General features: G+C 36.2%; 2 protein-coding genes and 1 long non-coding RNA gene across 5 annotated transcripts; 2 read left to right on the top strand and 1 right to left on the bottom strand.

Moving 5' to 3' along the window:
* Window positions 1-1,552: 1,552 nt before the first annotated feature.
* LOC145008580 (protein SPIRRIG-like) lies at window positions 1,553-17,522 on the bottom strand. Its single transcript, XM_078967171.1, has 18 exons — window positions 17,001-17,522; window positions 16,208-16,277; window positions 16,026-16,111; window positions 15,740-15,875; window positions 15,587-15,643; window positions 15,319-15,480; window positions 15,051-15,242; window positions 14,860-14,925; window positions 14,223-14,337; window positions 13,042-14,123; window positions 11,805-12,504; window positions 10,483-11,646; window positions 8,245-9,874; window positions 4,538-7,840; window positions 4,133-4,426; window positions 3,582-3,888; window positions 3,352-3,498; window positions 1,553-3,261 (listed from the first exon to the last, which is right to left on the bottom strand). The coding sequence occupies exons 1-18, from the start codon at window positions 17,141-17,143 to the stop codon at window positions 2,071-2,073; spliced, it is 10,845 nt and encodes a 3,614-aa protein (XP_078823297.1). The 5' UTR covers window positions 17,144-17,522; the 3' UTR covers window positions 1,553-2,070.
* Window positions 11,528-12,789, top strand: LOC145008581 (uncharacterized). Its single transcript, XR_013663549.1, has 3 exons — window positions 11,528-11,664; window positions 11,799-12,151; window positions 12,254-12,789. It is a non-coding gene; the product is annotated as an uncharacterized LOC145008581 (long non-coding RNA).
* A 5,795-nt stretch (window positions 17,523-23,317) lies between the features above and the next one.
* On the top strand, window positions 23,318-27,057 carry LOC145013042 (2-oxoglutarate (2OG) and Fe(II)-dependent oxygenase superfamily protein). Of its 3 annotated transcripts, none has more exons than XM_078971842.1 (15): window positions 23,318-23,520; window positions 23,627-23,704; window positions 24,042-24,125; window positions 24,222-24,317; window positions 24,454-24,522; window positions 24,616-24,730; window positions 24,832-24,904; window positions 24,999-25,115; window positions 25,190-25,309; window positions 25,409-25,427; window positions 25,520-25,586; window positions 25,670-25,944; window positions 26,360-26,475; window positions 26,564-26,657; window positions 26,740-27,057. In XM_078971842.1, the coding sequence occupies exons 1-15, from the start codon at window positions 23,422-23,424 to the stop codon at window positions 26,785-26,787; spliced, it is 1,470 nt and encodes a 489-aa protein (XP_078827968.1). In that variant the 5' UTR covers window positions 23,318-23,421; the 3' UTR covers window positions 26,788-27,057. The 3 variants fall into 3 exon arrangements, with proteins under 3 accessions (XP_078827968.1, XP_078827967.1, XP_078827969.1); XM_078971841.1 differs by having other exon boundaries at window positions 24,616-24,742; XM_078971843.1 differs by adding an exon at window positions 23,858-23,892 and having other exon boundaries at window positions 23,363-23,704; window positions 24,616-24,742.
* Window positions 27,058-27,397: the final 340 nt, after the last annotated feature.

The raw sequence follows: 27,397 nt of genomic DNA, 5'->3' as shown, positions 1-27,397 counted from the left end.
ATATAGCCAACATGAATTTCCTTAGAAATGGCGTAAAAATCTCATTCTTCAATGATCAGTTGATCACTACATTTAGTCGAATGCGAGAAAGAAATCAAATTTGCCAAGGCTAAGTGGTTAACAATACATTTCTTTGTATTCATCTGTTGAAATGCTTTAAGAGGTCAATACATTAGTCATAAGGAAAGCTCTTTAGGAAGAAAAAAAACGACGTATCAGCTCTTCTTGCTTGTGCACATTTTCATGGTAGGTATAATTGTAAAAAAAGAGGACACAATCACATTCATTATCTCCTCTTGCTGCTCTCGAATAGTCTTTTTCCGATCCATTTCTCCAAATGTAGATGGCAATAGTTATGTGCATAATACATAATATGTGCTATTGAAAAGGCATTGCAAAAAGGAGATCTGTTTGGAAGATAGCTAGAATCTGGTACTTCTAGATTACCGGTCAACTCTTTCTTTTGCTTATGTAAATTCTTTCTATCTTAGGCTTCCGTAGGGGTGTTAATATCTTGTCTCTCTTTCAAGTTCATGCTACTTATAAAAAGAATAAAATAAGGAATTAATTTATCTCTTTTGTGAAGCTCCTGTTCTTTAGCGAATATTTTCTTTTGTTATCTATGTTAACAGTCATAGCATCATGTTTAAGTCAAACTTAACATTTTGTTAGTCTTTAGTTGTATTTTGTTAATGTCTATTTTGTAGGGTTAATATGATAAATTTTGTAAGTATATTTTGGTTCAAGGGTACCTCTTGTTAGATTGGTATTTATGTGGACTGCAAAGCATTATTCTCAAAGTTGTTGTAAAGGATATTTTTCCTAAATGGGTATTGACCCAGTAACTTCAAGTCTCGAGAGCAGATGAGAGATCATTTCGAGTAATTCTTTTCTTGCCTACAATCCATCTGCTCTGTCTTTCTTCCCTCTCTGGTTTTAGGCTTTCACCATTGTTTCAATCTGTTCTTATAATCGTTTTAGATTATGACCGACTGAGAGTAGATTAGGCTTTTGTAGTGAGACTTCTTATTGTAAGTAACTGAAAACCTTCTGGTTTTTTGTCCTTAAACATATCTCATTAATATTAGGAACATCTTTTTCTTCAACTTTTTCACATGGTATCAGAGCGAACGATAGGACTCTAATCTTCAATTGTGTTCATATGACTCAAAAGGTATCTTTCATTTCTTTTTTAGAGCGAGCCGTAGGACTCCAATCTTCTTCTCCAATACTCAATGGTGTTCATATCACTCGAAAGGTATCTTTCATTTCTTTTTTTGTGTTTCTTTCGTTCTAGATCCTTGTAGATCTTTAGATTTGTTTGATCTAGAGTTTAATGTTGAAATTTCTGGATTAGTGCGTAACCTGCAACAATGCTAATACACTTGATGTTTCTAATGTTAGCCTCATCACCCGTTAAAAGATAAAATATAAACCAAAATCAAACTTACTTTTTGATGAAGTCGTCAACTCTAAAAAAAGAAAACAAATAAAAAAAAATATTAGGTTGATTTGTTTGGCTAAAACACATGTAAGAACTAAAACAAATCCATTCAACTCTTGAAACTTTGATTTTGGATTGATAACTCACAATCATACAACTCTAAGAACTAACATAACTTACAAAATCGAACAATGGCAACTGTACATCCCTTGTCAAAACCGGTGCATTACCCTTAATAACATGTGCACCACTCATAGTCATCCGAGTCAATGCATGCATCACATATTTCGTGATATACAACAACCACTACCACTGACATCGGTTTCAACAACATCCGCCCCTTCTATGTACAACAAATCATTCATTCACTTTCACACATCAACCAGTCACCAAACTTCAAAATTACCAATATGCCCCCAACCCAACCCAACCCAACCCCGAGCCACTTCCCGCCAGATCTCTCCCACCCCGACCCTTTCTTGTCCATTCCCGCCAACCCTTTTCATGCTGTCTTATCGAGGATGGACACCATACCCATTTCAGGCTCTCCACCAAAAACACAACTCAAGTCACATCTCGTTTGTTAAATAGTTAATAATATCCGATTCAATCCACATCATATCACATCACCCCCATTTAATAGAATTTCTTAAGGTCTCATCGGGCAAAGTCCAAGAAAACAAATGCCCTTCTGAATCACCACTCAACAACAACTTCAAGTCACTTGAAAGGTGAAGTGCAGTAACCGGGTGGTTATGCCCCTTAAGCACCTTGTGCAGCACCAACGTATATTCAGGCACTTTACCCCCTCTAAGCCCTAACCCACAATGCACTTGAGCAGAAGGATGCTTGTGGGCAGTTCGGGCAGTCTCTGAACAGTTATGAACCATTTGCCATACCTTAATCGCCCCACTTTGATGACCCGATATGTACCAGTTCGTTTCTACCCAATCGGAAAATGTACAAGTCGCCACCGACAGAATCAAATCAGACGGAAGCTGAGACGTGTTCACCACCGCTAGACAGTCTCCGTTCACACTCCAAACCGCCAGCAAAACACCGGCGGCAGTCACGATTTCTCCGGTCAGATCGTTCATGTACAGAGCAGAGATCGGGAAGGGAAATTCCGGAAGCTGCCGGAGAAAAACCAACGAACTCAAATCCCACATGATGACGGTGCAGTCGTCGGAACCGCTGACAATCATCATGTAGGGTTGGGAGACGTAGATCCGTGTGATCTTAGCGGTGTGGGCGCAAAGCGACTGCTGTAGATTTAAACTTCGTGGAGAGCGGGGACCACCGTAGCTTCCAATCCGCCACACGCACACCATCCCGTCGTCGGCGCCGGTGACTAACAGTTGACCGTCGTGGCTGGCACTCGCGCACTGGATCTGATGGCCGCCGTGAAGGTTTTCATGGGTGGATAGCAGTCGGTCTTGATCGTAGCTCATGAATCTTAAGCTCCGATCCGGGAAACCCCAGGCGACGTATTTGGTGTAGGTTCTGGGCTTGATAAAGTTGTTTGGGCCCACTGTTAGAATCTTATCGTTTAGGGTGACGATTTGGGCGATTGGTGACGTCATCTTACGGATCTCGTGTGGGTTGAGACGTGGGGAGAATTTGAGGGGATTAAGGGGGTGTTTTCGATCGGTTTTTCTTTTCACGTGAGGCCTGTGGAAAATCTGCTTCGGTGTTTGACCGAAGTGGTTAATCTGAGCCAGAATTGCGGCTTTCATCGAGGGATCGGCTACTGCGTCTATGTCTACGCTTCCCTCGTATGTGTAATGGTAAAAAACATTAACTGCTTCCTCAGCCGCCTGTTCAAAAAACCCAAGTGAAAATTTACTTAAATGCTCCCTTATCATTGAAGTTATTAGTATTATAATATAAAATACACACAAACGCACCTTCCCTCGTTGTTTGTAACCAAATATAAGATCGATCCAGTGATGTAAATTCTCTGAAACATAATCAGATTCCAGAGCCTCTCTATGCTTCTTGATGAACTCTCTAGCACTACCTTTGGCCCAAGGAGGCAATCCCACGTCTCCAATCTGGGAAAGTAACCAGTTGTTAAAAATCACCTTCCTGACCTCGACATTTGCATTTATCAAAACTCAAAATAACGAGAACAGACCTTTTCTCCAGATTGTTTCTCCCCAAGGTCAAGATGAAAACGGTTTTCCAAGAATTCTGGCAGATAAAAGAATTCGGGGATCAATTCCTTAACATCTGAGGTGTTGGATTTTCCAGCAGCACTCGACCAAGTATCATGTATGTTATGGAAAAGTCGGTCAGCATGGTCAAACTGCCCCCCCTGAAGCTTTTGATTTTCTGAACTAAATGGTGGCAGCCTTATCAGATAGAACAGCACGATTCCGGCACTAGAATAGTGAGAACCGTAATGAAACTTGGGAATCTCTGGATCATCCCAGCTGTCAAACCTGACCAACAAAACCATATCATGCTTTCATTTCTTTCTATTACACCAGCTTTTACTGTATTTATGAATTATTATTTTTCCTTATTAAGGTATTGTACTTTCACCTTTTTTTTTCTTATTTAGACATTGTACTTCGAAAGATCTACCTGACATTGCCATATCCTATAAATGGGGTAGATTTTCAAAGTATGAAAGTGCATTGCTATTTTGAAATTCCAAAATACTAAATTATAAAGGAGGCCAACCTTTTCTTGAATTCCAATTCCCCCTCCATTGTTTGGCATCCCATAGGCTTGTCAAGCTTCCGGAATGTTTCCGGATTGGTGAAGTCCAAATTCTCATTCTCATAATCCGACAAAATCCAAGGGAAAACCGGATATTGAGTAAGATCACTATACCCCCGGCCCGCAAGTGTATTCACATGCATCAAGTACTGGAAATTACTAATTTCCCCATTTTGCCACATCTTGGAGAATGATTTCTCCATAATCTTAAACGTGCTTTCCTGTTTCACTGCTCCCGAAATCGTTGGGTCCAACCTATATATATCATTTAATGAAAACAAATTTCCACAAGTCAGCAACCAAAATAATAATAATACAAAGATTTTATTTTTATGTGGATGAAAAAAAAAAAAAAAAACAACATACATGGTGTTTTTCGGAAGATTGATTGCATTCAGATTTTTAAAAACTTCCTCCCTCTCTTTTTTATGGAAAACAAGAAGATCATTACATCCATCCATACTGAATATTTCAACAGCAACAGGACGTAACTGGTAATCACGTTTTGAAATCTCATGGACAGTATTAACCTTCCACATCCGCCATAAATGAGGTACATTGCTACTATTAATGGCCTTGTCCCTCCCCCATGCCCCACTATTGTGGGCCCACGCCCTTCCCCCAGTGGACACTTTCCCATTTGTGTCCCATGACATCATCGAATTTGTCATGCTTAAAGACGCGTCTTTTTTAACCCCCAAAGCTCGATCGATAACCGAGATATCATCTTCACTTTCTTTTTCACATATGCATCCGGAATCATCGATGTAGAAGTTCTCGATAATGTAAAGGGAACGTTCTCCTATTAGAAACACCCCATCATGTTTATCAAGACTCACGACTCTTTCGCAATTATATTTTGATTTTATTTTCTCGTTATGTTCAAGATAAGGTCTAATCAAATACTCCCCATTGTCACTTACTTCTTTCTCAACCTTTTCCTCTACTGTTGATGTTATTCGAACGTTTTCAGAAACTATCGAAGCATCCCTTCTCAATGAAGGCGGAGCAACTGTACTTGATTTGATACTGAATTCTGCAGCTGAATGTACGCTTGCTTCATAAACACTGTCATCTCTATCTCTTCCATCATTCCACCCGATTCTAGTGGACCCCGCGTCTTTCACATTGTCAGATTCTTTAAAAACCGAATCATCATACAACTCCTCATCGAACAATTCATGAGGTAAAAAATCAGACCCACCGAGGTCAATTTCGTCTTTCTCCCTAGTCAACAAAAACTCTCTTCCACCTTCAAACTCCCCGTTTAAAATCATTTCAATCATGTCGAATTTTAATTTACAGCGTTCGATTTTTTTCCGCATTCGATACGGGCCTTCTATTGGACAAAGCTGCCAGTTGGGCTCTTCGATTGAAACCGATTTGAGAACTGGGAAAATACCACGTTCATGTACAAGTTGTTGTAAATGTGTCTGCCATTCACTTTCAGCATGGAGCACCCATCCGTATTTATCTTGTCTCACAACTCTCAATTCTGTACACATTTGATCACAAACCGATTCCAATGCGATTCTTCTTTCGTTTATTTGTTCCCAATGTCTTTGGTCAAACTTTCTCGACTCCTTTGACTTTTTAGCAATCTCTTTTTTCCGACGAGCATCCATGTTTTTTATTCTAACTCCCGGGAACTTTACAGACCCCGAGATATAATTGACCCACATGATTGCAGCACCTTGTTCTAACGTCTTGCTAACGAGAAGCTCAGATGTGTTGAACCAATCGAAAAAAGACGATGTTGTCCCTGTCACAAGTCTGTCAAAACCACCATGAAAAGCATCCAAAACCGGGCCTTGATTCGGTTTCGAGGCTAGAAGGTCTTCCAAAGCGGTTTTCCGATAGAGCAGAAGATATTTGAGAATCTCAACTGCTGAGTTTTGTGCGTTTTGTCTATGATCATGTAAAAGAGATGTTAAGTTTATACACAGACAGCAATTTAGATCATTGTCGGGGTTACTAGGGCAGAAGATTAATCGTTTATGAGCCACGAGTACTTGCAACACTGTGCTGATATCAATCACTCCATCTTCAGATCCATGGAAAACCAATCTTTGTTTCTGTTCGATTTGCAAACCCAGGCGTGATAAAAGTTCATCTTCTCCAACTGATATCAAGAACTGTGGATGAAAACAGTACATAATTGTTCGATTCATGTTTTTAAACATCGAAAGTATATAAGCATCCAGTTGTTTTGATCTCCCTATTGATAAGATTCCTTTCCCGGGTGGGCCCGCTTGTTCGATTCTACCGTCTTTATTTGCTAACTGCAGCATTGACAACAAAAACTCAAGGGTTTTGAGTACTCCGGAAGGTTCCGGAAACGCGCCCATGTAAACACGGTCAACAATCATAACACACAATGCGTCTAAATTCGATGACCATCGCACCTTGTCAAGTTTCTTATCGTCTTCTTCATCGTCACGCAAGATTCGTCTTTCTAGAAAGTTCATCAGTCTGCTGAGACACAGACCTTGAAAAACTAATAAAGATTCAGCATCAATGTACAAAGGACCGTTTTCCAAAATGGTTTCGATTGCTTGTGTTGCTTTTAATTGGTCGGTTACAACATCGGAAAGAACTTCTGCCATGAAATCCAGAATGGCAGTTGCTCCTGCTGAACAGGGCCCACCTCCATAACCAGAATCATCTGCATCAAGTAACAGAAGCGGGTTGATTGGGAAGTATGTGTCTGTGGGATTTTGTAGTTGGGTTGTTCGTTTGGAGTCTGAAGATGTGTCGTATTCGTTTAGAGATAGAGTCATGGATACAGAAGATGCCATGGAAGGAGATGGAGCTAACTTGGGTTTTGATTCGTTGAAATTGGGACTTTGCCATGAACTCATAGCAAAAAGTTGCGATGATGATTGTGCTTTGTGGACCCCGGTGGTTTTTTCTGATAAATATGGAGAATCAAATATGTTTAGCGATACACAACTCAGGGAACTTCCTTGGCGAGTAGTTTTGCGACCATTGAAATCTTTAGTGTCGGGTTCTGCAGTGGACGCCTGATTAACTTCTCCAACTGGATTCTGTGATTCCAGAGTGGTTTTGGGTTCAGGGAAACTGAAATCTTTTGTGTCAGATTCTGCAGTGGACACTTGGTCAACTACTTCAACTGGATTGTCTGATTCCGGGGTGGTTTTCTGATCATCTAAGCTGAAAATTTTAGTGTCAGATTCTGCAATGGACACTCGGTCAGCTACTTCAACCGGCTTGTCTGATTCCTGAGTGGTTTTCCGATCATGGAAACTGAAATCTTGAGTGTCGGATTCTGCAATGGGCACCTGATCAGCTTCTTCAACCGGCTTGTCTGATTCCGGAGTGGTTTTCTGATCTTGGAAACTGAAATCTTTAGTGTCAGATTCTGCAGTGGACATTTGATGAACCACTTCAACCGGCTTGCGTGATTCCAGTGGGGGCGAGGTTATGTTATTCGGTTGATATCCATCGGAATTGGTTGTGGCAGCAACAGGAGCATCTTCAGAACTTGTGCCTGGAGGGAAGCTTCCAAGACTTATGGAGGTTTTAGAATAGTGTTCCTGATCAAGTGGCAAGCTATTGTGAGAACTAGGACTTTCATCACACTCATTTAGATTTTTGTCTTCTGACTTCACTGTCAGCTTTTTTGCCATCTTCACAGCATGAGCTGACCTACAATTTACAAACACACGATTATTAAGGTCTTCGACACAAGCTTACTAAATAATAAAACAATGAGCAGATTGCAAAAAATAGCAACGTACTTTACTCCAAACATACTTAATATGTTACAGATAATGGCAATATGTAAACCCATAAGAGCAACATACTTATATCCTTTTACCCATGATAGCTACGCACATGCAAATTTTTTTAGAGATATGAGCAACATGTGTAATGAAACTTGTAATCATTTTGCAATGTTCAGGTTAGAAGTAATTGTCATTATGGATAAAGATGCAAAATATAAATTTTGGGCATTGCCCATATTGGTGCTGAAAGTAAAGTAGGTTGTCATGCCATGTAACAATCCCTAATATAATACACACAGATAAGCCAAGGGGAAGATGTAGAACCTGACACAAGAGAAATAAAGATCCACACACTTCTCAAGAAATTCAGCTCTCCTGCACACAGCAGAGAAAGGTGGACAAATTTTGGCTAGGTCAACCATGAACCTAAGGACAGAAGTCGCAGCAGCAGGAGCAGAAGCATCTCCACCCATAAGCCTGGCAGCATAAGTTTTGTGCATCAAGGCTTCACCCTGAAGCTCTCCTGTCATCTCTGTACATGCATCCACAAGCTCTGCAACAAGCCCAGCAGCACCAGTTTCATAGGCAATCATTGTTCGAATGGACAGCCTATCAAATGTGGATTTCGCCATAGCAATCACAGAATCTAAAAGTTCTAGAAATTTCAACTCTGTATGACTTCCATCACTTGGCATAAGGGCATGAAAGTCCAACAAACGGACTTCAGGTAATCTTGGATAAACGGGTTTCCCAAATATGAGACAAAACAGTATGTAATATATGTCAGGGGAATCATAGAAGCTAGGAAGCACCCTCACCAGACCTTGGTACCCGCCACCTGTCCGAAACTTGACAGAAAAAGTAGGAGAAGAAGTGAGACACACACCAAGAAGAGTCATCACCCACCTCATGGTTGTAGGATGAACTGCTTCATCAAAAAAGTAAGTTATCAACTTGGAGGAGACAATCTTATGCCACTGTTCAAGAAGCTCTTCTGATGTAATGGTCACTACTAGATCAATTAGCATCTCAAGCAGCATGTTTCTAACAATAATGTGTTTCCCCATTGACTCTCTTAAAATCTCATTTCTTGATGTCAGCTCCGGTGGATCAAAGGTCATGATCACAAATCTAACAACATGTTCCAGTTCAGAAACCAAAAACCCATCTTTCAAAATCACTCCTAGCAGAGTGACTAACTTTTCTAACACAGGAACTTCAACATCACCCCTGTGAAGCGTCACTAACAGATGCTGAAGGAGGTTTATCCTACGCAAAACTGTAAGATTATGGTTTCGATACCAATGCATTGAAACTAGATTTTCAAGAAATCCCAGAAGAGAAATTTGTATTGGAACTGTTGCTGCTACCCACAAAGTCCAATCTAGTAACACATGTTCAACCATATCTGGATTTGAAAGAACAACACAGTTTGATGTTTCTGTTGGTAAGTCAACATTTATATCGAGTTCTGAGATATGACTGAAAGCATCTTTATTCCCTAGAAAATCATCCATATCTCCATGAGAACCACCAGAAGAAGCATCATCATGAAACTTTGACAGGTCCTCAAAGCTGGCTTCTTTGACAGGCTCAACAGGTGACATATTATTAGTTTTTTCCAACTTTTTTGGTCCATGAAACGAAGCCTCACAAGCAGCTATCTGGAAAAAGATGTCGAGTGAATGCATGTCAAATAGTGACATTTTTGGATGTAGTAAAAGTGCTAGCAAGTGGTATCCTCTATATGATTGCATGTCTCTGACATTCTGAGGATTTTGGAGAAGTGCACAAGAAAAAAGGGTTAGCGCCATATGCAGCATGTCTCTGGTTTCAGCTACTTGAACAAGGGCTAAAATAAGAGCTATTCCACCAATGGGACGCATTGTTTCGCCTATTGTAGAATGTTTGCATACATAAATATCTCCATGAAGGCGTCCATATCGGGGTATACCTGGAGGAAGAAAACACTAGTGAAAATATCGACTATGAAGATGATGAAGTTGGGTTAAATTAGGATTTATGTCATAATTTAGCAACCAATTATTTCGTGTGTACTCATTTAGTCACTATTCTCATTTTGATGTGTCTGGGATGGTAACCAACTCTAATGTCTGTTCAAAATATACCATTTTGACCTGCTATTGCAGGTATCCAGTTGAGGTGGCATCCAAATTGTTGCCTTTATTTTATATTGTTTAAATAATATAAATCACAATAAAGATCCATTAATCGTTAGTTGAATAGATCACAAAAGCAAGAAAAAGCCATATATCAAAGTTGAGTCCTATGCACTTAAGTTGTTGGAACAAGTTAAACACAGATTGTTCTCGATATAACAATTTGGATGCCACGTCAGCATCACATGTCACCTCAACAAGACATAAAAGATGCTATAGCAGGTTGGTACATTTTGAACAAACATTAGAGTTGCTTACAGAATAATTGGTTGTTAAATCATATATTCATGACATAAACTATATATATATATATATATATATATATATATATATATATATATATATATATATATATGGAATCATCAATTTATAACAAACAAACCTCCAATTGGAGAAGCAGCAGCTGACAATGGATCGACTAAATTGAGCATTGACAAGGTTCCGGATACTTTAAAAGCTTCTGTACATGTTCCATCGAATGAAAATATTAGTTTTTTTCCAGAAAGCTGTAGCGAGAAATTTCTTAATATTTCAAGATCCCAAACAATGCCACTGCGATCGGTTTTAGAAGTGTCCTGCTTATTAGCACTCTCGGGCTTCTGTGTGTTGGAAGAAGAAGCCAATGCCAAATCAGTTTCAAGGGAATCTAAAATGGACATACTTCCACCACCACAAGCCTGGTTTGGGAGATACTGTAACAAATTTGTGTCTTGGAAAAGACCCCTATACCCTCTGCCAAGAATGTACATAAAGAAAATAGAACCAGGTGTCAATACTTCTTCAAACAGATAGCAAGACCGGATTTTCCATGACAGGTCACTGACCCTTGCACAAGCAACCGGTGTCCCGATTGTTACCTGGAGAGACTTCCCAGAAGATGTTGGAGAGTAGCCTAATCTACCTGTGTGTCTAAGTTTTCCATTAAGATACACATGTGAAACACTAGCTTGAAATAGTCCAGCTAGTGCATTCGGTTTGCTGTGTACCACAGCAAGATGATGCCATCTGTACTCATCTATATCTAACCCTGAAAAAGATAATGAAGACGAATGGCTGGTTGCTAGGGTTAATGTTCCATCATCTTGAAGATAAATCTCTGCATAGAATGTATTGTTACTGCTAACATCTGTACCACCAACAGAGAATATTCGCATGACTTGTTGACCTGTTGTTGTACTTGTGGCATCTGATTTCAACAAGTTTTGATACTGAAACCAACAAACAAATGAGTAACCAGCAGCAGGGGGCCATGACCTCTCGCCTAATGGTACTTGAATACAAGCATGCCCTGATTTGCTCATATCCATCTCTATAAACGCTGCAAGTGGAATGCTTTCTGAATCTGTAAACCTCTCCATCATATCAACAAGAGTCTGACCCAATTTCATCTGTTTCACTTGCAAAATATATCTTATAATCACTCGCAGCTCTGCTGATGTCAACCTGTACGCCCCAAGTACTTCAATGATTCTTAAAGCATGGGGAAGTAGAGAGGATGAACCAGAAAGAAAAGGATATATTGTCTCAAGGAGAAGTTCCACACAACCTAACAACAAATACCAAGGTAAGATGCTACTTAACTATTTAGATAATTACAAGGCAGTTTATCAGAGATCAGATTATTACAAGTTAAGTCATCATCAAGTATTTAAAAAAAAAAAAATAGAATGGGACTAACAATTGACAAATTATGTGCAGGAATACCTGCAGAGGTAAGGCTTTCCTGGTTAAAAGAGCCAACACGAGCAAGTTCTTCTAGAAGTTTTAAAAAGTCCACTTGAAGTTTTGGACTAAAAAGCAACAATAAACGGATGAGAACCTTCACTGCAGCAGCATTATATATGCGGTGCTTATCAGGATGAACAGAGGCTGATGGTGTGATTATTCGGAAAGTACTAGAGACGTTGTCAAGATCATCAGATGCTTCACTAGTTTCTGGTTTGAAGGAGGGTGGAAGGAGAATCTCAAGAGCAAGTTCAAAGAACAACTGCATCACTTGCTTTTCATAATCCATACAGATCAATCCAGATTCGGATAGAACATCACAGAAAGTATGTGAAGATATAATCGCATGCAGTTTTATTCTGTTAACAGCATTGTTGGATGTTCCACAAGTTATGACACGTAACATATATGTGAAAACTTTCATGCAGACTGTTGATGAGGACTGGCTGATGTGGCCTTTATCTCCATGGAAACTATGAAGTGTTGTTAGGATAAGGGAAAACCCAGAGGCTTCACCAAATACTCTTTGAGCAGAGCTGTTGGCTCCTAAAACTCGCCATACGGCTCCAAAAATATCACATTTTGCATCATCTGTGAGCTTGTATTGAGCTCCTGAAGTGCTGATTACCATCCCACTCTTTGAAGCTTCAACCAGTGCACCCAATTCATCTGGATGAGCCTATGATTGAAGATTACAGATTTGATCACTTATTAAGTTCCAATCATAGAAATAAAAAGCATGCAAACCAATGCCTTGAATATTCAAAAAAAAAAAAATGCTGCTTCGTATCTAACTTGATTATACAAATAAGGTTGTTACACCTACACGTGAGGGGTTAAAAGCAAGTAGAAAGTTAGGGACTGATTCTTTTTTTTCATTAAGTCATGTATGGTTAAAGTGGCTGAATTGGTTATGATGTTGTAAGGATAAAGTGATGTAGAAATAAAGTATTTTTCTTTTCTAGACTGAATAAACCATCTGAATGAGACTAAATGACCATTTTACCCTTACATACCAAAAAACAAATCATACGATATTCATCAGTTTTAACATGAGAGGAGTTCAGGGAAAAAGGACAAATAGGTAAAAGGATAGTGTCTTAATCTATTAAGCCATGTTTTTTTGGCTTAACCCATTAAGTCAAAACAAACAGTCATGTAGAGGTGTCCTATCTCAAAAAGAAACAGTCCCTTAGAAAAGCTAAACATTGCCAACCTGTGTAGAGTCCTCAATGATTAAGCATGATAATACCCTTAGGACACCAGCTCGGTGGACATCAGATGCCAAAAAAGGAAGAGCAGTAGTAACACCATCACCAGAACGAAAGATCGCTTGATTATGTTCAGCTTTCCTCAATAAAGAAAGCACACAATCCCAAGCAGCTGGAATTATACATTCAGCTTCAAAAAGAGGAAAACTTCCAGAGCCAGAATCCAATAACCTAGGAGATGATAGAATCACATCTTTACTGTCTAAATGTTTCATGAAACCGTTTGGGTTGGACTTCCTTTCCATCTCATGAGGGCTATCATTGTCATTTTGCTCTGGGCCCACAAGAAACTTGTGCTGTTTAAGATCATCTAATAGAACATCCAGCACACCCACTTCCCGTAAGAACTTTTTGTACTGTTGATCAAATGATACGAGTTTCACAAAGAATGATAAGATGGTGCGCTTTAATTCGGATGTTACTGGTTGTTGCAACAAGCAGCAAAGTGAAAGCAACTCTTGCTCTGGTATGCAATTTACAACAGTCACTGCATATTCAAGAATCTTGAGGATAATTTCTTGAAAGGAAGAAGGGAAGCCACCCATGTTTAGGATCAAAAGGGGAACAGTTCGCAGCTGTTGACATAACATGTAGTTTTCAAGATGACTTGAGAAGATTTTAAACATTCTATTTAACACCTCAGCCTGAAGCTCCCTGCTATTTGCTTTTAGAAATATGTCCTGAAGCATTTGGACAGCATCTAGGTCTTTAACTTTGTAAGTGTCATCGGGATTTAGACGGTTTTTTGTACCCTTTGAGCCAGGGGTCCCGGTTGACTCAGTTGCACCTGTTTGAGCTAGATTAACAACAACATCAAGCAACCTGGAAAGCGTGGGTGTGAGAGATTCTGATGAGGTGTCATAGGTGTCCATGTCATTTGTTGATTTTGACCCTTCTGAATCGGGATTTTGTTCAGAGTGACTGATTTGAGAGCCCTGATCTCCTGAAAGAACTAATGCGAACTGAATCAGAAATTGGTATCCATGAGCATTGTGAATGTCTTCCCTGAGCCTAATACCACCGGCCTCTACAAATCAAAATTATTTCCAGTCAGCATCAATGAACAACTTATCAGCACTATATATAATCAGGCTTCAATCCAAAATAAAAAAAACAAATAACTGACCATGTCGATATGACAATTCCACACATTCAAGCAACAAGTCCACAATACCCGTTGTATAAGCAGGGTCTCCAGATTCAGGACTAAAGCCCTTCACGCCCATTAACAGGACTTTTATCTGCACATGACAAATTATTACACATCAAAAGGGCTGTTGTAAATTGCATGTTGCATATATATAAGGTATGTTTCTTTTCTAGACCGAATAAAGCATCTGAATGAGACTAAATGATCATTTTACCCTAAGATCCCAACAAACAATTTTCATAATTCAGCAATTCCAAAAATATTCATCAATAATAACATGAGAGGAGGATTTGGGTGGGAAAAATAAGAAGGGTGAATAGGTAAAATTTAAAACATTAAGCCAAGTTATTCAGTCCAGATTAAGCAACAAAAAAATAGCCATGTATAGTTGTCCAGAAAAAGTGGTTAACCCATAAAGCTCATTAAGTAAAAAAGAAACAACCCCTAAGAGCGTATAGAGTAAGGAATAATGTAGTGGCTAACCAACTACTCAAATCTTGCCACATGGCATCCACAGAAGTCTTAAGTTCAAATAATCAAGAAAAGCGACATGGTTACTCAAGAATCTTAAACAACCTAATTTTATTTCAGGATAACAGAATGTGATCATTACCAGCTGGTGCTTCCTTATGTATGCAGCAGTGCTTCCATTGTCACTGGCCAGAAGAAGACCCAGTACCTGGATAAGAGGGAAAGAACAACAATTGTATTAGGTTAAAATTAAGACAGAATTTGTAGTCATGAAGATGTGGTGACAATAATTAGGTGCTGAGTTGGAATCTATACAAATGTTTTAAAGATCACCTGCATTGCATGCCTATGAAGCTGAATGGTGTGCAAGGGTACAAGACCTTCCTTGTATCTTGAAAATAGAACCAAAGACCCGTTGGCAACCACCTCAAAGAGCTGCTTTAGAGAATCATCTTCAATCAAACCTTGAGCAGCTGCAGAATGGCTTGCCAATGCCTTCATGATATGCAGAATACTGCCCTCTACCTTCAACAACAAAACTAATCATTAGCAAACTTATCAATATTTTCATTTAAATATAAAATGATAACAAATGGCATACCTCAAACCGCTTATCTGGAGCTACATTCTCTGTTACCTCCGAATCCTCAGTAGTGACAACATGTTGCCTCGCATTCCCTCCATCAGAACCCAAAAGAGCATCAAGAATATGAACAAGACAACACATGATCCCAGAATCAAGGAGAGACTGTTTATCAATAGGCTGCAAACAATGTGATAAAGATTCATTATTGAGAATTGAGATAGACCTAACAATAAGTTAAAACCACAAAATTATTTATTTCTGAAAAGGAAGGCTTAGAACGTACCCCAGAAACAAGAAATCCAACTGCATGTAATAGATTTGAACCATACAGAATTCCATCCTGTAGAAGTCAAGCATAAATGTATGTACACATAAAAACCAAGTTCATAACTCCACATTGAATAAGCAGGTGAGAAAGACAGAAAGAAAAGAAAACCTGAGTATCCTCAGAGAAAAAACGTATCACACTTTCAATCTCTAAGGATCTTGTCTTATTGCTAACTTTTAACCTTTCGATATCTGAGACAAATGCTCTACCCACCACAAAAGAAAATATGTGTGTCTCTACTAACCTGTGGATCAACAAGAATCCTTGTGAGAATTACAGTTATTTCCTTTATCGTATTTAATCACCAACTCTACATGGTTGTAGAGCAATTTAACGATTCTTAATTAAGGAATATCAAGGCAATATAAAAGGACAAGGGGAGTCGATTTCATACAAGGTATTTAACTGTGCTATGTTGGAATGCTGCTCTACTAATCTACAGAAGACATCAATAGTGACATTCAAGGCTTTTTCCTTCTCCTGCATGGACAAATTGAAACCATGAACCACAGTCAGCAGTTATTCTAAAATTAAATAATGATAATGAAATGACTTATAATTGAAACATGCACCAACCGTCTCTGAAGTCGATGTTCTAAACTCTTCCCAAGATCTTTTGAAGTCCAATTCCAGTTCATATCTTTCTCTGCATTAACCAGGTAAAAATAAATGAGATACAAGGTGAATTCAATGTATCCTGAGTGATTGAGTGGTTTACAACTTACATTGATAATAAATATCTAGAAATTAAGATTTAAATAAATGATTTCGCCTTAATAGGCAAGAATACTCCATCATACGCCAAAACACGTGAATACGCCCAAGCATGTGAAATTATCATTGAACTTGCATGTGTTCAATATATTTGTTTTGACATTAATGTCAAGACCTCACACGGACACAGTCACACATGATGACACAACTGCATATATCTCACAACTCTTGAAACCACATCCATCTCACATCAACTGCGACCCTTTATAGATGACAAAAAATGCAAGCAACTTGGTTTTGGTCATTTTGAGCATTTACCATTTTCATTATGTGGGTCATGTGGAGTGATAGAAAACAAAGATTTGAGTATTCCATCTACATTTTGTTGAGGTTGTATTTCTTAAATCATCTAGTTCCCTTTCTTTATTGTCCATGATTTTCCAGTTCCAAAACATCATCCAAACACTTTAGTTTGTTAACTTCATATAGATTACTACAGGAAAAACAACGCAATTCCAGGATACCTACTGCTCCGAGTTCTTGACAAGTAAAAATAACATGTATCTCTTTAAATGATCAACAGACATCGTTTCCATACTAATGTGTCCCGTAATTGAAAAGAAAAAACGGGAAACAGAAAGAAAAAAGAACTGACCTTGACAAGGGGTCATCGTAGCTTGAAGAAGTGGCATTGTTACTATTCTGGTCAGGATAAGGGGATGAAGAAGATGCAGCTGATGTAGGCGCTGAGAATCCTACCTTATCTTTGATGTCTTTAAACAATGATACCCATTTCATCGTTTTAATTAACACTCATCGGCCGGAAAATAAATTAAACAAAACAACCAATCAATTTAACGGCACACCAGCACCGATTATATTTAATATCCGGAGAATCTCCGAGCTCATAAACCCTCCGTCAACTAGTTTCAAAATCGGGATAGAAAAATATCGAAGTGAGCTGATCGATCGGAATCAATTAGGGAAAAAAAAATAAAGAAATCAAGATCTAAGATGATAATATTCAATTCTTTTTTTGCTGATCTGTCTGCTAATTTTTCCCCAAAATCAGTGAAATCACATTGCCTTAATTTACTCGTGTTTTAAGATTTTCCTTTTACTTTTGGTGCCCTAACTCTAAACTCCGAATGTTTTCGGACGGCAACTCCACGCCTCGTTTCTCGCTCGGTTTTTCCTTCTCTTTCTTTTCCGCCGCTTAAGATTTTGAAATTAATAATATCTTTTTGCCCACTAAACTTCTCTATAATGACAAAATTGACTCTTTTTTTTTTTGAAATTGAGTAATCTAACCTGTTTTATATTTTGATAATAATTACCATTTTTCCTGTAAAATTAACATTTTTTTGGAATATCGTACTCCATAGTACTTACAGTCATTCTAAAATTGGTGTCATTGGTAGGTATCCGATCCAGAATTTAACAATCGTAAGTTCCGGACTATCAAAATGAATTATGGACTATGTTTTCCGGAATAAGAAATTCCAAAGTATCTATGTTCATTTTGGAGTTGATGGTAATTGGTAGAATTCGAGGCTGGAATATGACACTCGTACGTGCTAGCCTTAAAAGTGTATTTCGGACTGTACTCCGGAATGTACGACTATTTCGAAATGTCCCTTTTCAAAGTGGTAAAAATAGGTTATTTTGTGTTCTTTGTTCATCCCAAGCTAAATGCAGTATATTTGTGTATTTGTTCCCCTAATTCGTTTACAATTAACGTTCTTTGATAGTTTTCTAAAAGAATGTGTATGTATGCAGATTTTTTTTTTAGTGTCAATTTCTAGTGGAGGGCAATGGCAACGTATCAAGGCGTATATGGAGTATAATGCTCCAGCCTACACATGTTTTTGTGTATATATAAGTTGCAATATCAACTTTATTGGGTTGTGATATCAACGTATCCGAGACCACTTTTTAATTTTCGCATCGCGACCAACCTTGGTCGCGTCGAGTTTGTGGACATCGATATTTCTTCTTATTAAGCCCTTAATCCATGAAGATAAACGTCTCATACTTTCCATAACCCATTGATGAAGTAAAGTTGGTTGATTTTTTAATACACCACATGAATGACATAGTTGACTTATCATTAAACTAAATGGGACAATACTTGTGAATTAATTTAATTTGGCTATAGCAATTCATAAACACAAATTACCTCGACTCTTCTTTGTTATTAAAATGGTTAGAAGGGCTTTTAACACACTCCCTTAATTGACGTCACAAAACCAATGAAGCATATAACATTGTGAAAATCAATTAGCTTTAAGTTTTTAAAGTTACCAAGTCCAAAAGATAATAAAATGCTTACATTTAGCATTATGGTGGAAACATTTCTATGGTTTAAATGAAATGAATACAAACATATAAATCATTTGTTGATTACTAATTTGAAGGTTCATTACTTAACCAATAAATTAGTCAACAAAATAAGCATTCATTCATCCAAGCTCATGATCAAAGACAAATAAACACAAGAAGATGTTTGACTAGAAAACATTTTCATAAACTTCAAACAGAAGTATTCAAAGAAAATAACCATCCATTGGTCAAACCCTAACAACCAAACATAAATCTAGCTAATGATAACCAAAATGAAAGAAATACAAAGTAGTTTAGAGATACCAAACATGGTTTAAGATGCAAGGATGAAAAAAAAATAACCCAAGCTTCAATTTCTTTCCAACCTTCTTGAGAGCAAAAGTGTGTTGTTCTTGTATGTGTTCTTTCCTCTCTCTCTCTCTCTCTCTCTCTCTCTCTTTCTCTTTCTCTTTCTTTTTCTCTCTTTCTCTTTCTCTCTCTCTCTCTCTTTTTTCTCTCTCTCTCTCTCTCTCTCTCTCTCTATATATATATATATATATATATATATATATATATATATATATATATATATATATATATATTCAAAATCTCCAGTAAAAAAAAAGTCCAATTTCTAGATCCAAAAGCACCCCACCAACTTTCCCCTAATAAAGGTTCATAGCAAAAAGTTGGGTCCTTCACAACATTATCCACGTAGACCGTTTGTGGATCCACACGAACTGCGTGGGTCTTGCTGAATGGACTCCTTGGCCCATATAATCAGCATACCAGCCCACTCTTCTCATCAATGACTCAGCCCATTTGTGCAAGTTCTCGATAGCTTAATTATGCCTTCCAAAGTCTTCAAAGATGCTCCAATGCTCCTTTAATCTTCTATAGCTCAAATTCTCTTTACCTCGTATCATTCTCGTCCAAAGATTAAGTCTAACTCGCTTTCTTTGTTCATGTTGACACCAAGCTCAATCGCACCACTTCAATTCCACAAGCAAACCGCAAGCATCCAAAGCTCACACACTCCTTCCATACCTCCATGTTGAATAGTCTGCGATAAATCATGCAATTAAGCTCAAAAGACTATAAAGTACCCGATAAAGGTGAAAAATAACAAAATGGAAAAATATGCATAGATATTGACTAAAATGAAATGGAATGAATTAAAAACAAATTAAGAAAAAAAAAGTAATAAAATGAACCTATCACGAGTATTAACCTATAATGTTTTAACTTACAAGTCCTTATGGTAATTTTGTAATGGAAACTAGATCTTTCACTAATCCCAATGAATACCGAGAGTTTTATCAAATAAGGATCAACCAGTCTTGACAGTGGGGAAACATAACCATTTAAGCATATAACCTTTCTAAAATCCAACAACCAAATCAACTTGACCATTCTAGACACTTCTTCCGTAAGTAGGGATTTATAAGTGTAACTTCTATCAAATAAAAACTATAACTATATATATAAATTACACTTAAATCAGATCAAGTGCAACTTAACTTACAATGCTTTCTAACGAGAACCGGTAATTGGGTGGGTAGAACTCTGGCCCAATTATTTCTATTCTTCCGGCTCTCTAATGTTGAATGGCCTCACTAAAGTAGTTGGGAACTAGGGAGAAAATAGAGTAGGGTACAAAAGAGTTCCAAGAGGTTTATGGGGCTGAAAGGTGTGAGAAATAAGCTGAGAACGAAGTCTATTTATAGAAAAAATTCGGGAGGCGTGTCGTGTACATGGTCGGTGCGCGCCACACACCTGTTTGGGTGTGATGACGTAGCGTCGTTTAGGTGGTGACACGTGGCGAAATGTTGGTGGAGTGTCAGGGTGTGATGCACCTGTTGTCTGTGTGCGTGGTTGTGCGCGAAAAAAAATCATATTTTCTTCATAAACTCATATATTCTTCATATGAGCTCCCTTTTTGACGCATTTTATATCCATGTTTAGCTATCAACGATATCTACAACTTTCATTTAGACTCTAGCGGCTAATTCTCACTTTATTTTTAAAGCTATAATTTTAATATGTTGAGACTGTTAAATTTCGTATAAAAATCATAACTTGTCCATACAAATTTCGTTCTCGATTGTCTTTATATTTATAGACTCCTATTATCGAGATATTTAACCCCCATTTAGATTGTTTTTCTTAACAATCAATTGATATTGATTTCAGTTGTTATGTCGCACACTGTTATGCTGAAAGTTTTAAAAATCATAATGTTCTCATGCGAAGTCAAATTTGGATGGTTTCTATATGCACACTCTTGGTTTTATGATTACTAAGACTTTCGTTTGGATTGCTTAGGCTAATAAGTCATCTATCGATGATTCGTATTTTGCGACACACATAGTCATATCAGTTTAATCATGAAACTTCGAAGAATCATATCTTCTTCATACAAAGTTGGATTCGTGTGTTCTATATATGTACAAAAAATATATTGATGTTTCCTACATGATTATGATGATTACTTTGGCTAAAAAGTAATATATATCTACTTCAAATTTTATAAGTGACGGTTTATATCAAATTCTATTGGAATGCGAAAATATGGCATTACACAAAGAGGCTAGGGTATTGAAGTTTAGGGTTTATGGGGATGGAGGTTGAGCAAATATGGAAACCCTAGGAGTTAGTGCCTTTAAATCGGGCTCAATGTATGAGATCAAAGTGTGGCACATGCGACATGTCACGTGCTTCCATTAAACACGTTGCAAACTAGAGCTTTTCCAAAAACCTCCTTTAATCATTTTCCTTTGAATGACCAAATTATACGGCATTTTTTACGAGGGCATTTGGTGATCATAATTTAAATATAAAGAGAATGAAACCTCCACATGGATATTCCAAAACTAAACCAATAATAGCATTGAATTTTCCTTTTAAGTTTTAACCATAAATACCAATGTTTTTTTTAAACCAACAATAGCATCATACTTATCCTTTTAACTACAAAGTTTTGTAACCCTAATCATGTAAATCTTATTTAGCATTGTACTTTCATTTGATTATTTGAAATAGCAATGTAATTTCATTTGGTTGTGAGAAGCTACATTTATATGTCTTTTAAACAAATAATTTTATGTAGATATTATGTTGAATATTGTGTATCCACGTCAATTCCGATGAATGGTGTACCCATCAATTCCAATGCATCATCAAGAATATATATAAAATCCACAATATATATATATATATATATATATATATATATATATATATATATATATATATTGTGGATTTTATATATATTCTTGATGATGCATTGGAATTGATGGGTACACCATTCATCGGAATTGATGTGGATACACAATATTCAACATAATATCTACATAAAATTTTTTGTTTGAATAGATTTATTGTAATAATACTATAACGAAAATAAATTAAATAAGATGTTATGTAAAATAAAATCGATCGATTATTTTTATATCCATCAACTACAGGTTAAACCGGTTGTTTCATATTTACCTAAAATCCGTAGAAGGTTCATTAGTTTAGGCTGTTTAGTACTCTACTTACTATGTGGCATGTAAATAGATAAGCTATTCGAAGCAGTTTTAGGAACACATAAACCCCGTTTCCAGTTTTCATTGCAACTCGTAAGCAAAAAATGGAAGAAAATTCTGTTCGAATCACAATCACCATACTAGACGCAATTCCATCAGCTGAAGAATTTACTTCCCTAATTGAACCTAAAAATGTCCTTGCTGTAATACTCATTCTGCGGAGGTAGCTCCGAGGAATGGATCTCTAGTGGTTTTTTTTTTTTTTTTTTTTTTTTTTTTTTCACATCGATTCTTCGAGGTTTATATTCATTTCCCAAACTAATTATTTTTAAGAAAAGATTATCATACTATTATAATCTTTACTTGAAAATAATTAGTTGGGGAATTAATATAAACCCGAAGAATCGATGTGAATAAAAAAATATTAAAAAAAAAAAAACTAAGATCCATTCCGCAGAGATGACATCATTCCGCGGAGGGTCCTCCACGGAATGTATGTCTATAGCTGGAAAAATCAAATTTTATGAATAAATTTAGAAATTCACCCCCATTTTTTTTTTGTCTATTTGTGGTATTTTCCTTTGATATATACTATTGTTCCACACCATATTCGATATCACGAATTTGTATACTACATATATTCCTTCCATAATCGTATTGAGAATTTGATATATACTATTTTTCACTCATGATCAATTATATGTAACTGTTTTTTCACGTAACAAGTAAAAAAGACTTGAAGGAACTCATATATGACTAGGAATGTCGTCTAACCAATAAAACAAAAAATGTTATCTACAAAGAGGTTCTTCACAATTTTAAATAATCAAACATTTTGTTTTATTTTTTTACACATTATAATAATCCATAACACGTAATCTATCTTATTTTTTTGAGTTTCATCACGTTTAACGCGGATCAAAATCTAGTATATATATATATATATATATATATATATATATTTGAATAGATTTATCGTAATAATACTATAACGAAAATAAATTAAATAAAATGTTATGTAAAATAAAATTGATCGATTATTTTTATATCCATCAACCACCGGTTGTTTCATATTTACCTAAAATCCGTAAGGTTCATTAGTTAAGGCTGTTTAGCACTCTAGTTACTATTAGGCATGTAAATAGATAAGCTATTCGAAGCGGTTTTAGGAACGCATAAACCCCGTTTCCAGTTTTCATTGCAACTCGTAAGCGTAAGCAAAAAATGGAAGAAAATTCTGTTCGAATCACAATCACCATACTAGACGCAATTCCATCAGCTGAAGAATTTACTTCCCTAATTGAACCTAAAAATGTCCCTGCTGTAATATTCCAATCTACGAATAACCAGTTTTAGTTACTCATATTTCCTACCCGATCTCACTCAAGTTAACTCTTCTCTTTTATTGAATTTGTCTGGCTAACTAAAGGTCTTTCATGGATGCGTCAACGATTGGAAGGCTTCCAGTAAGTGGAATCCATCCACTGGGGGTCTTGATTACTTACAGGTCTGTCTTCAACACTCGTTTCGTATTTCCGCTTCATAGTTAGTTGTATAGTGAACCAACAGCCATATTAGGGGTTTGGATGGAATTGATGAAGCGACAAATACGTGTGTATTGCATACTGTAACATCTAAGTGTCTCATTGTTTGATAACAGCTTCGTTTAGGAGTTTATTCTCAATTCATCGACTGGTATGGTTACTTCTCCAGAGTGGGATGAATACATTTCTACATATGTCTTCCAATAACAACAATTATGCATCTATTATACATGGTTTTATGAAGTATGTTAGCATAGACTTGAATATAGATTCAAAATTTACCATTGCTTATATATATAGGGACTAGCAGGGCCATCAACCGTGGAAGTAATGCTGTCTAAATCTGCACCAGTCTTTTATGGTGACATTAGAAATCATGAGAGGGTATTTTTCTTAACAAGTTATACATGATTTTGTTAAATATAGAGGTTATGATTCAGATGCCACTTAGTTACTGCAGTTGTTTTGTTCCTTTTACAGGTGCAGTTGCCTTTATCTACCTTTATCGAATACTGCAAGGATGTTTCAAATCCAGCTACCATTGAAACAGAGCAAGATCAGATTTATTTAGCACAGGTTGCTATTTGCTTACACTGAGTGATAAGTATATTCTATACTTTTTTTTTAAGAACTTGCACTTTTTCTCTTATTAGTTAACTTGGGGGTATTTATGTATATACATATGATGCAAAGTATGTGTATACTGATATAGGTACCAATTATGAATAATGAGAAAGAAGAAAGGGTTCAGTTAGGAAATCTTATAGAAGACATTCAGACAGTAATCTACACCATTCATCCATCATCTCTGATTTCCATAACAATCTTTCCACCTAAGAATCCTCATATCTTGACACCTGTTCCATTTATACAGCCTCGATTTTTGGAGACAAGGACCTTGGCTTCTATCAATCTATGGATGAATGGTGCTCAAACAAGATCAAGCACTCACTATGATCCACATCATAACCTTCTGTGTGTTGTCTCTGGTACCAAACAAGGTTTTATTTTTATTTTTAACACTGCTTAAGGTTTTGTTGTTTTGGGTGCTTTTCTAACATCTTTTTTTTCTTGTTTGGTCAAACTTTAGTTGACCTATGGCCCCCTTCATCAACTCCTTTCTTGTATCCAATGCCTTTGTATGGGGAGGCTTCAAATCACAGGTATTACATTTAAACTAGTTATGTGTTAAAAAAGATGATATTTTTGTTTCTATTAAGTATTGGTGTTCATTATATAGTTTATGTGTTCTACCAGTGGTGTCCCCATGGATGAACCTGATCTTTCTCTTCATCCAAGAGCAGAACACTTGAAAAAGTATTCACAGAGAGTGATTCTGAATTCAGGCGATGCACTTTTTATTCCTGAAGGGTGGTAAGATTTGGAATTTCATACATTCTCATATTTTCATTCCTTGTTTTTAATTTTATATCTCTTTTATTGATCAGGTTTCACCAAGTTGACAGTGAAAGTTTAACAATTGCTGTTAACTTTTGGTGGAGGTCTGAAATGATGTCTGGCATGTCAGAACACATGGATTCGTATTATCTGCGCAGGATACTGAAAAGGTTTTTTTTTTTTTTTTTTTTTACATGTTTAATTAGAATATGATAAAGAAACTTATGTTTATCTTTCATTCCATGTTTCATGTGTTGATAATCTTGAAGACTGACTGATAAAGAAATGGTATAAGTAATTAAGCATAACCCTTTTCAAATATTATGTATTGTGCATTAATTTTACTTCAACATTGTATCTTCTTTTATGATTTTGTACAGAATCGAATGCTGTGCAAGACTATCCCTTGTGTGAGTGATAATCTTAATCCTTCTTCTGAAGAATCAGGTTAGTTAATACTTAATAGTATTTTCTTTTTTACCTATTTATATCAAATCATTAACAAAAATAATAAATGATTTATTTACCAGATAAGAAAATGAAGGTTTCTGGTGGGAATATGCTACATGATCTGGAGCCTTGTGCTCTCAAATCTCTTCATGAACTTGTTTCTTTAGTACATGATCGTGTGAGTGCTGCTGATTTGAGTAATGTAGTGGATTCAATTTCAACATCTGATATTGAGAAAACAAAGCCCAAAAAAATTGAAATCTCAGAATTGTATTACTTGGAGGAAGATCCAGTTGCTAATATTTTATGGGCTCTTGAACCACTTAATCTTCAGAAAATGTTTCTTGCCATGCTGGTGGGTCCACACTCTTATTCCACATTGTCAACATTTCTTTGAGTTTGTCATTTTTGGCAGAATTACTCATTTTCTAAAAATTTGGTAGATATTTTCTAGCAAATGCAAAATAGGGCAGATTTAAGACTTTTAAAACCATATTCGTAACAAATTTTAAAGTTTGGACCAAATTTGTAACAAAATTTAAAACCTGGGCTAAAAGTGTAAAGTAGAATTTTGAATAGTCTCTTTCCTAAAAATAGTGTTAACCCTACATTATCTATATAAGAGTTAAGAATCTATATTCTTATTAATATTCAAGGCTTTTTATATGGTATTTCTTCATAAGTTGATAAATTTGTATATGAAATATTTAAGAATCTGTATGATTATGTATACTAATTATTCGTATTTGATAAAATTTATAATTTGTTAGCATCACTTTCCAAGGACTTTGGAGGGTTTAGTACTGCACTTGCTTTCACCAGTAGGGGCTGAAGTTCTTACTAGAAAATTTGATGAGATGGATCAGTTGACTAATGAACAAGACAGGTATATATTATATTCTAACCATCAACAGTTTGTTTTTTTATTTTATTGAGAGAAGGTTTGATTTGATTACATTCATTTTGGGTCTTAGGAATGAATTCTACACAGCATTTTATGGTGTATTTGATGATCAGTTTGCTGTAATGGATAAGCTTCTTAACAGAAAGGAGTCATTTTCATGCCAGGTTCGTACTTTTAATTATATTACATAAGATGATATGATGTAACACAGTGTAACATGTTTTATTATTTATAAACTTGCAACAGGCTTTTAAAAATGTTATGGATAGATTTTTGGGAGTTAAAGTTCAATGACAAAGATAGTTGAAGCAGTAAGGTGTTTGTTGCTTTTTGACTTAATGGTGAAGCTATATATGAGTGTTTCTTTTTATGGGCTTGCTGTAGAAACAAAACCGAAGGGTCTTTGGCTTTCCTACTTATTCTTATAGCATTTTTTTTACCATAGCCTTTTAAAGAGGCATTGTATCTTTGAACTATTGTGCTTGTTATTTTTACAAAACAAAATCAGTGTTGTAGCATTAAGAATGTGGGAATCTATAAATAAAATTTCAGTTCGATGATTAATTTGTATTCAAAATCCAAATACAAAAGTAGTATGTTGTTGTTAGCACCTTGTTAATGGCATTGATTTCGATTCATAGTTTTTTAGTTTGTTTTCTTGTGAATTTTTAAACAAACCTATATATATATATATATATATATATATATATATATATATATATATATATATATATATATATATATATATATATATATATATATATATATATATATATATAGGGTTAAGTTCAAATGAGAACACTATTTAATGTGAGAACGTAAGAACACTACTTTATGTTACTATTCTAATATAAATTTAATATGTATAGTATTGTAGTAATTATAATATGAATATATTTAATTT

The sequence above is a fragment of the Lactuca saligna genome, chromosome 8 (assembly GCF_052625555.1).
Source record: "Lactuca saligna cultivar CGN05327 chromosome 8, ASM5262555v1, whole genome shotgun sequence".
Taxonomy (NCBI): Eukaryota; Viridiplantae; Streptophyta; class Magnoliopsida; order Asterales; family Asteraceae; genus Lactuca; species Lactuca saligna.
This window is presented reverse-complemented; position numbering and strand designations above follow the sequence as displayed.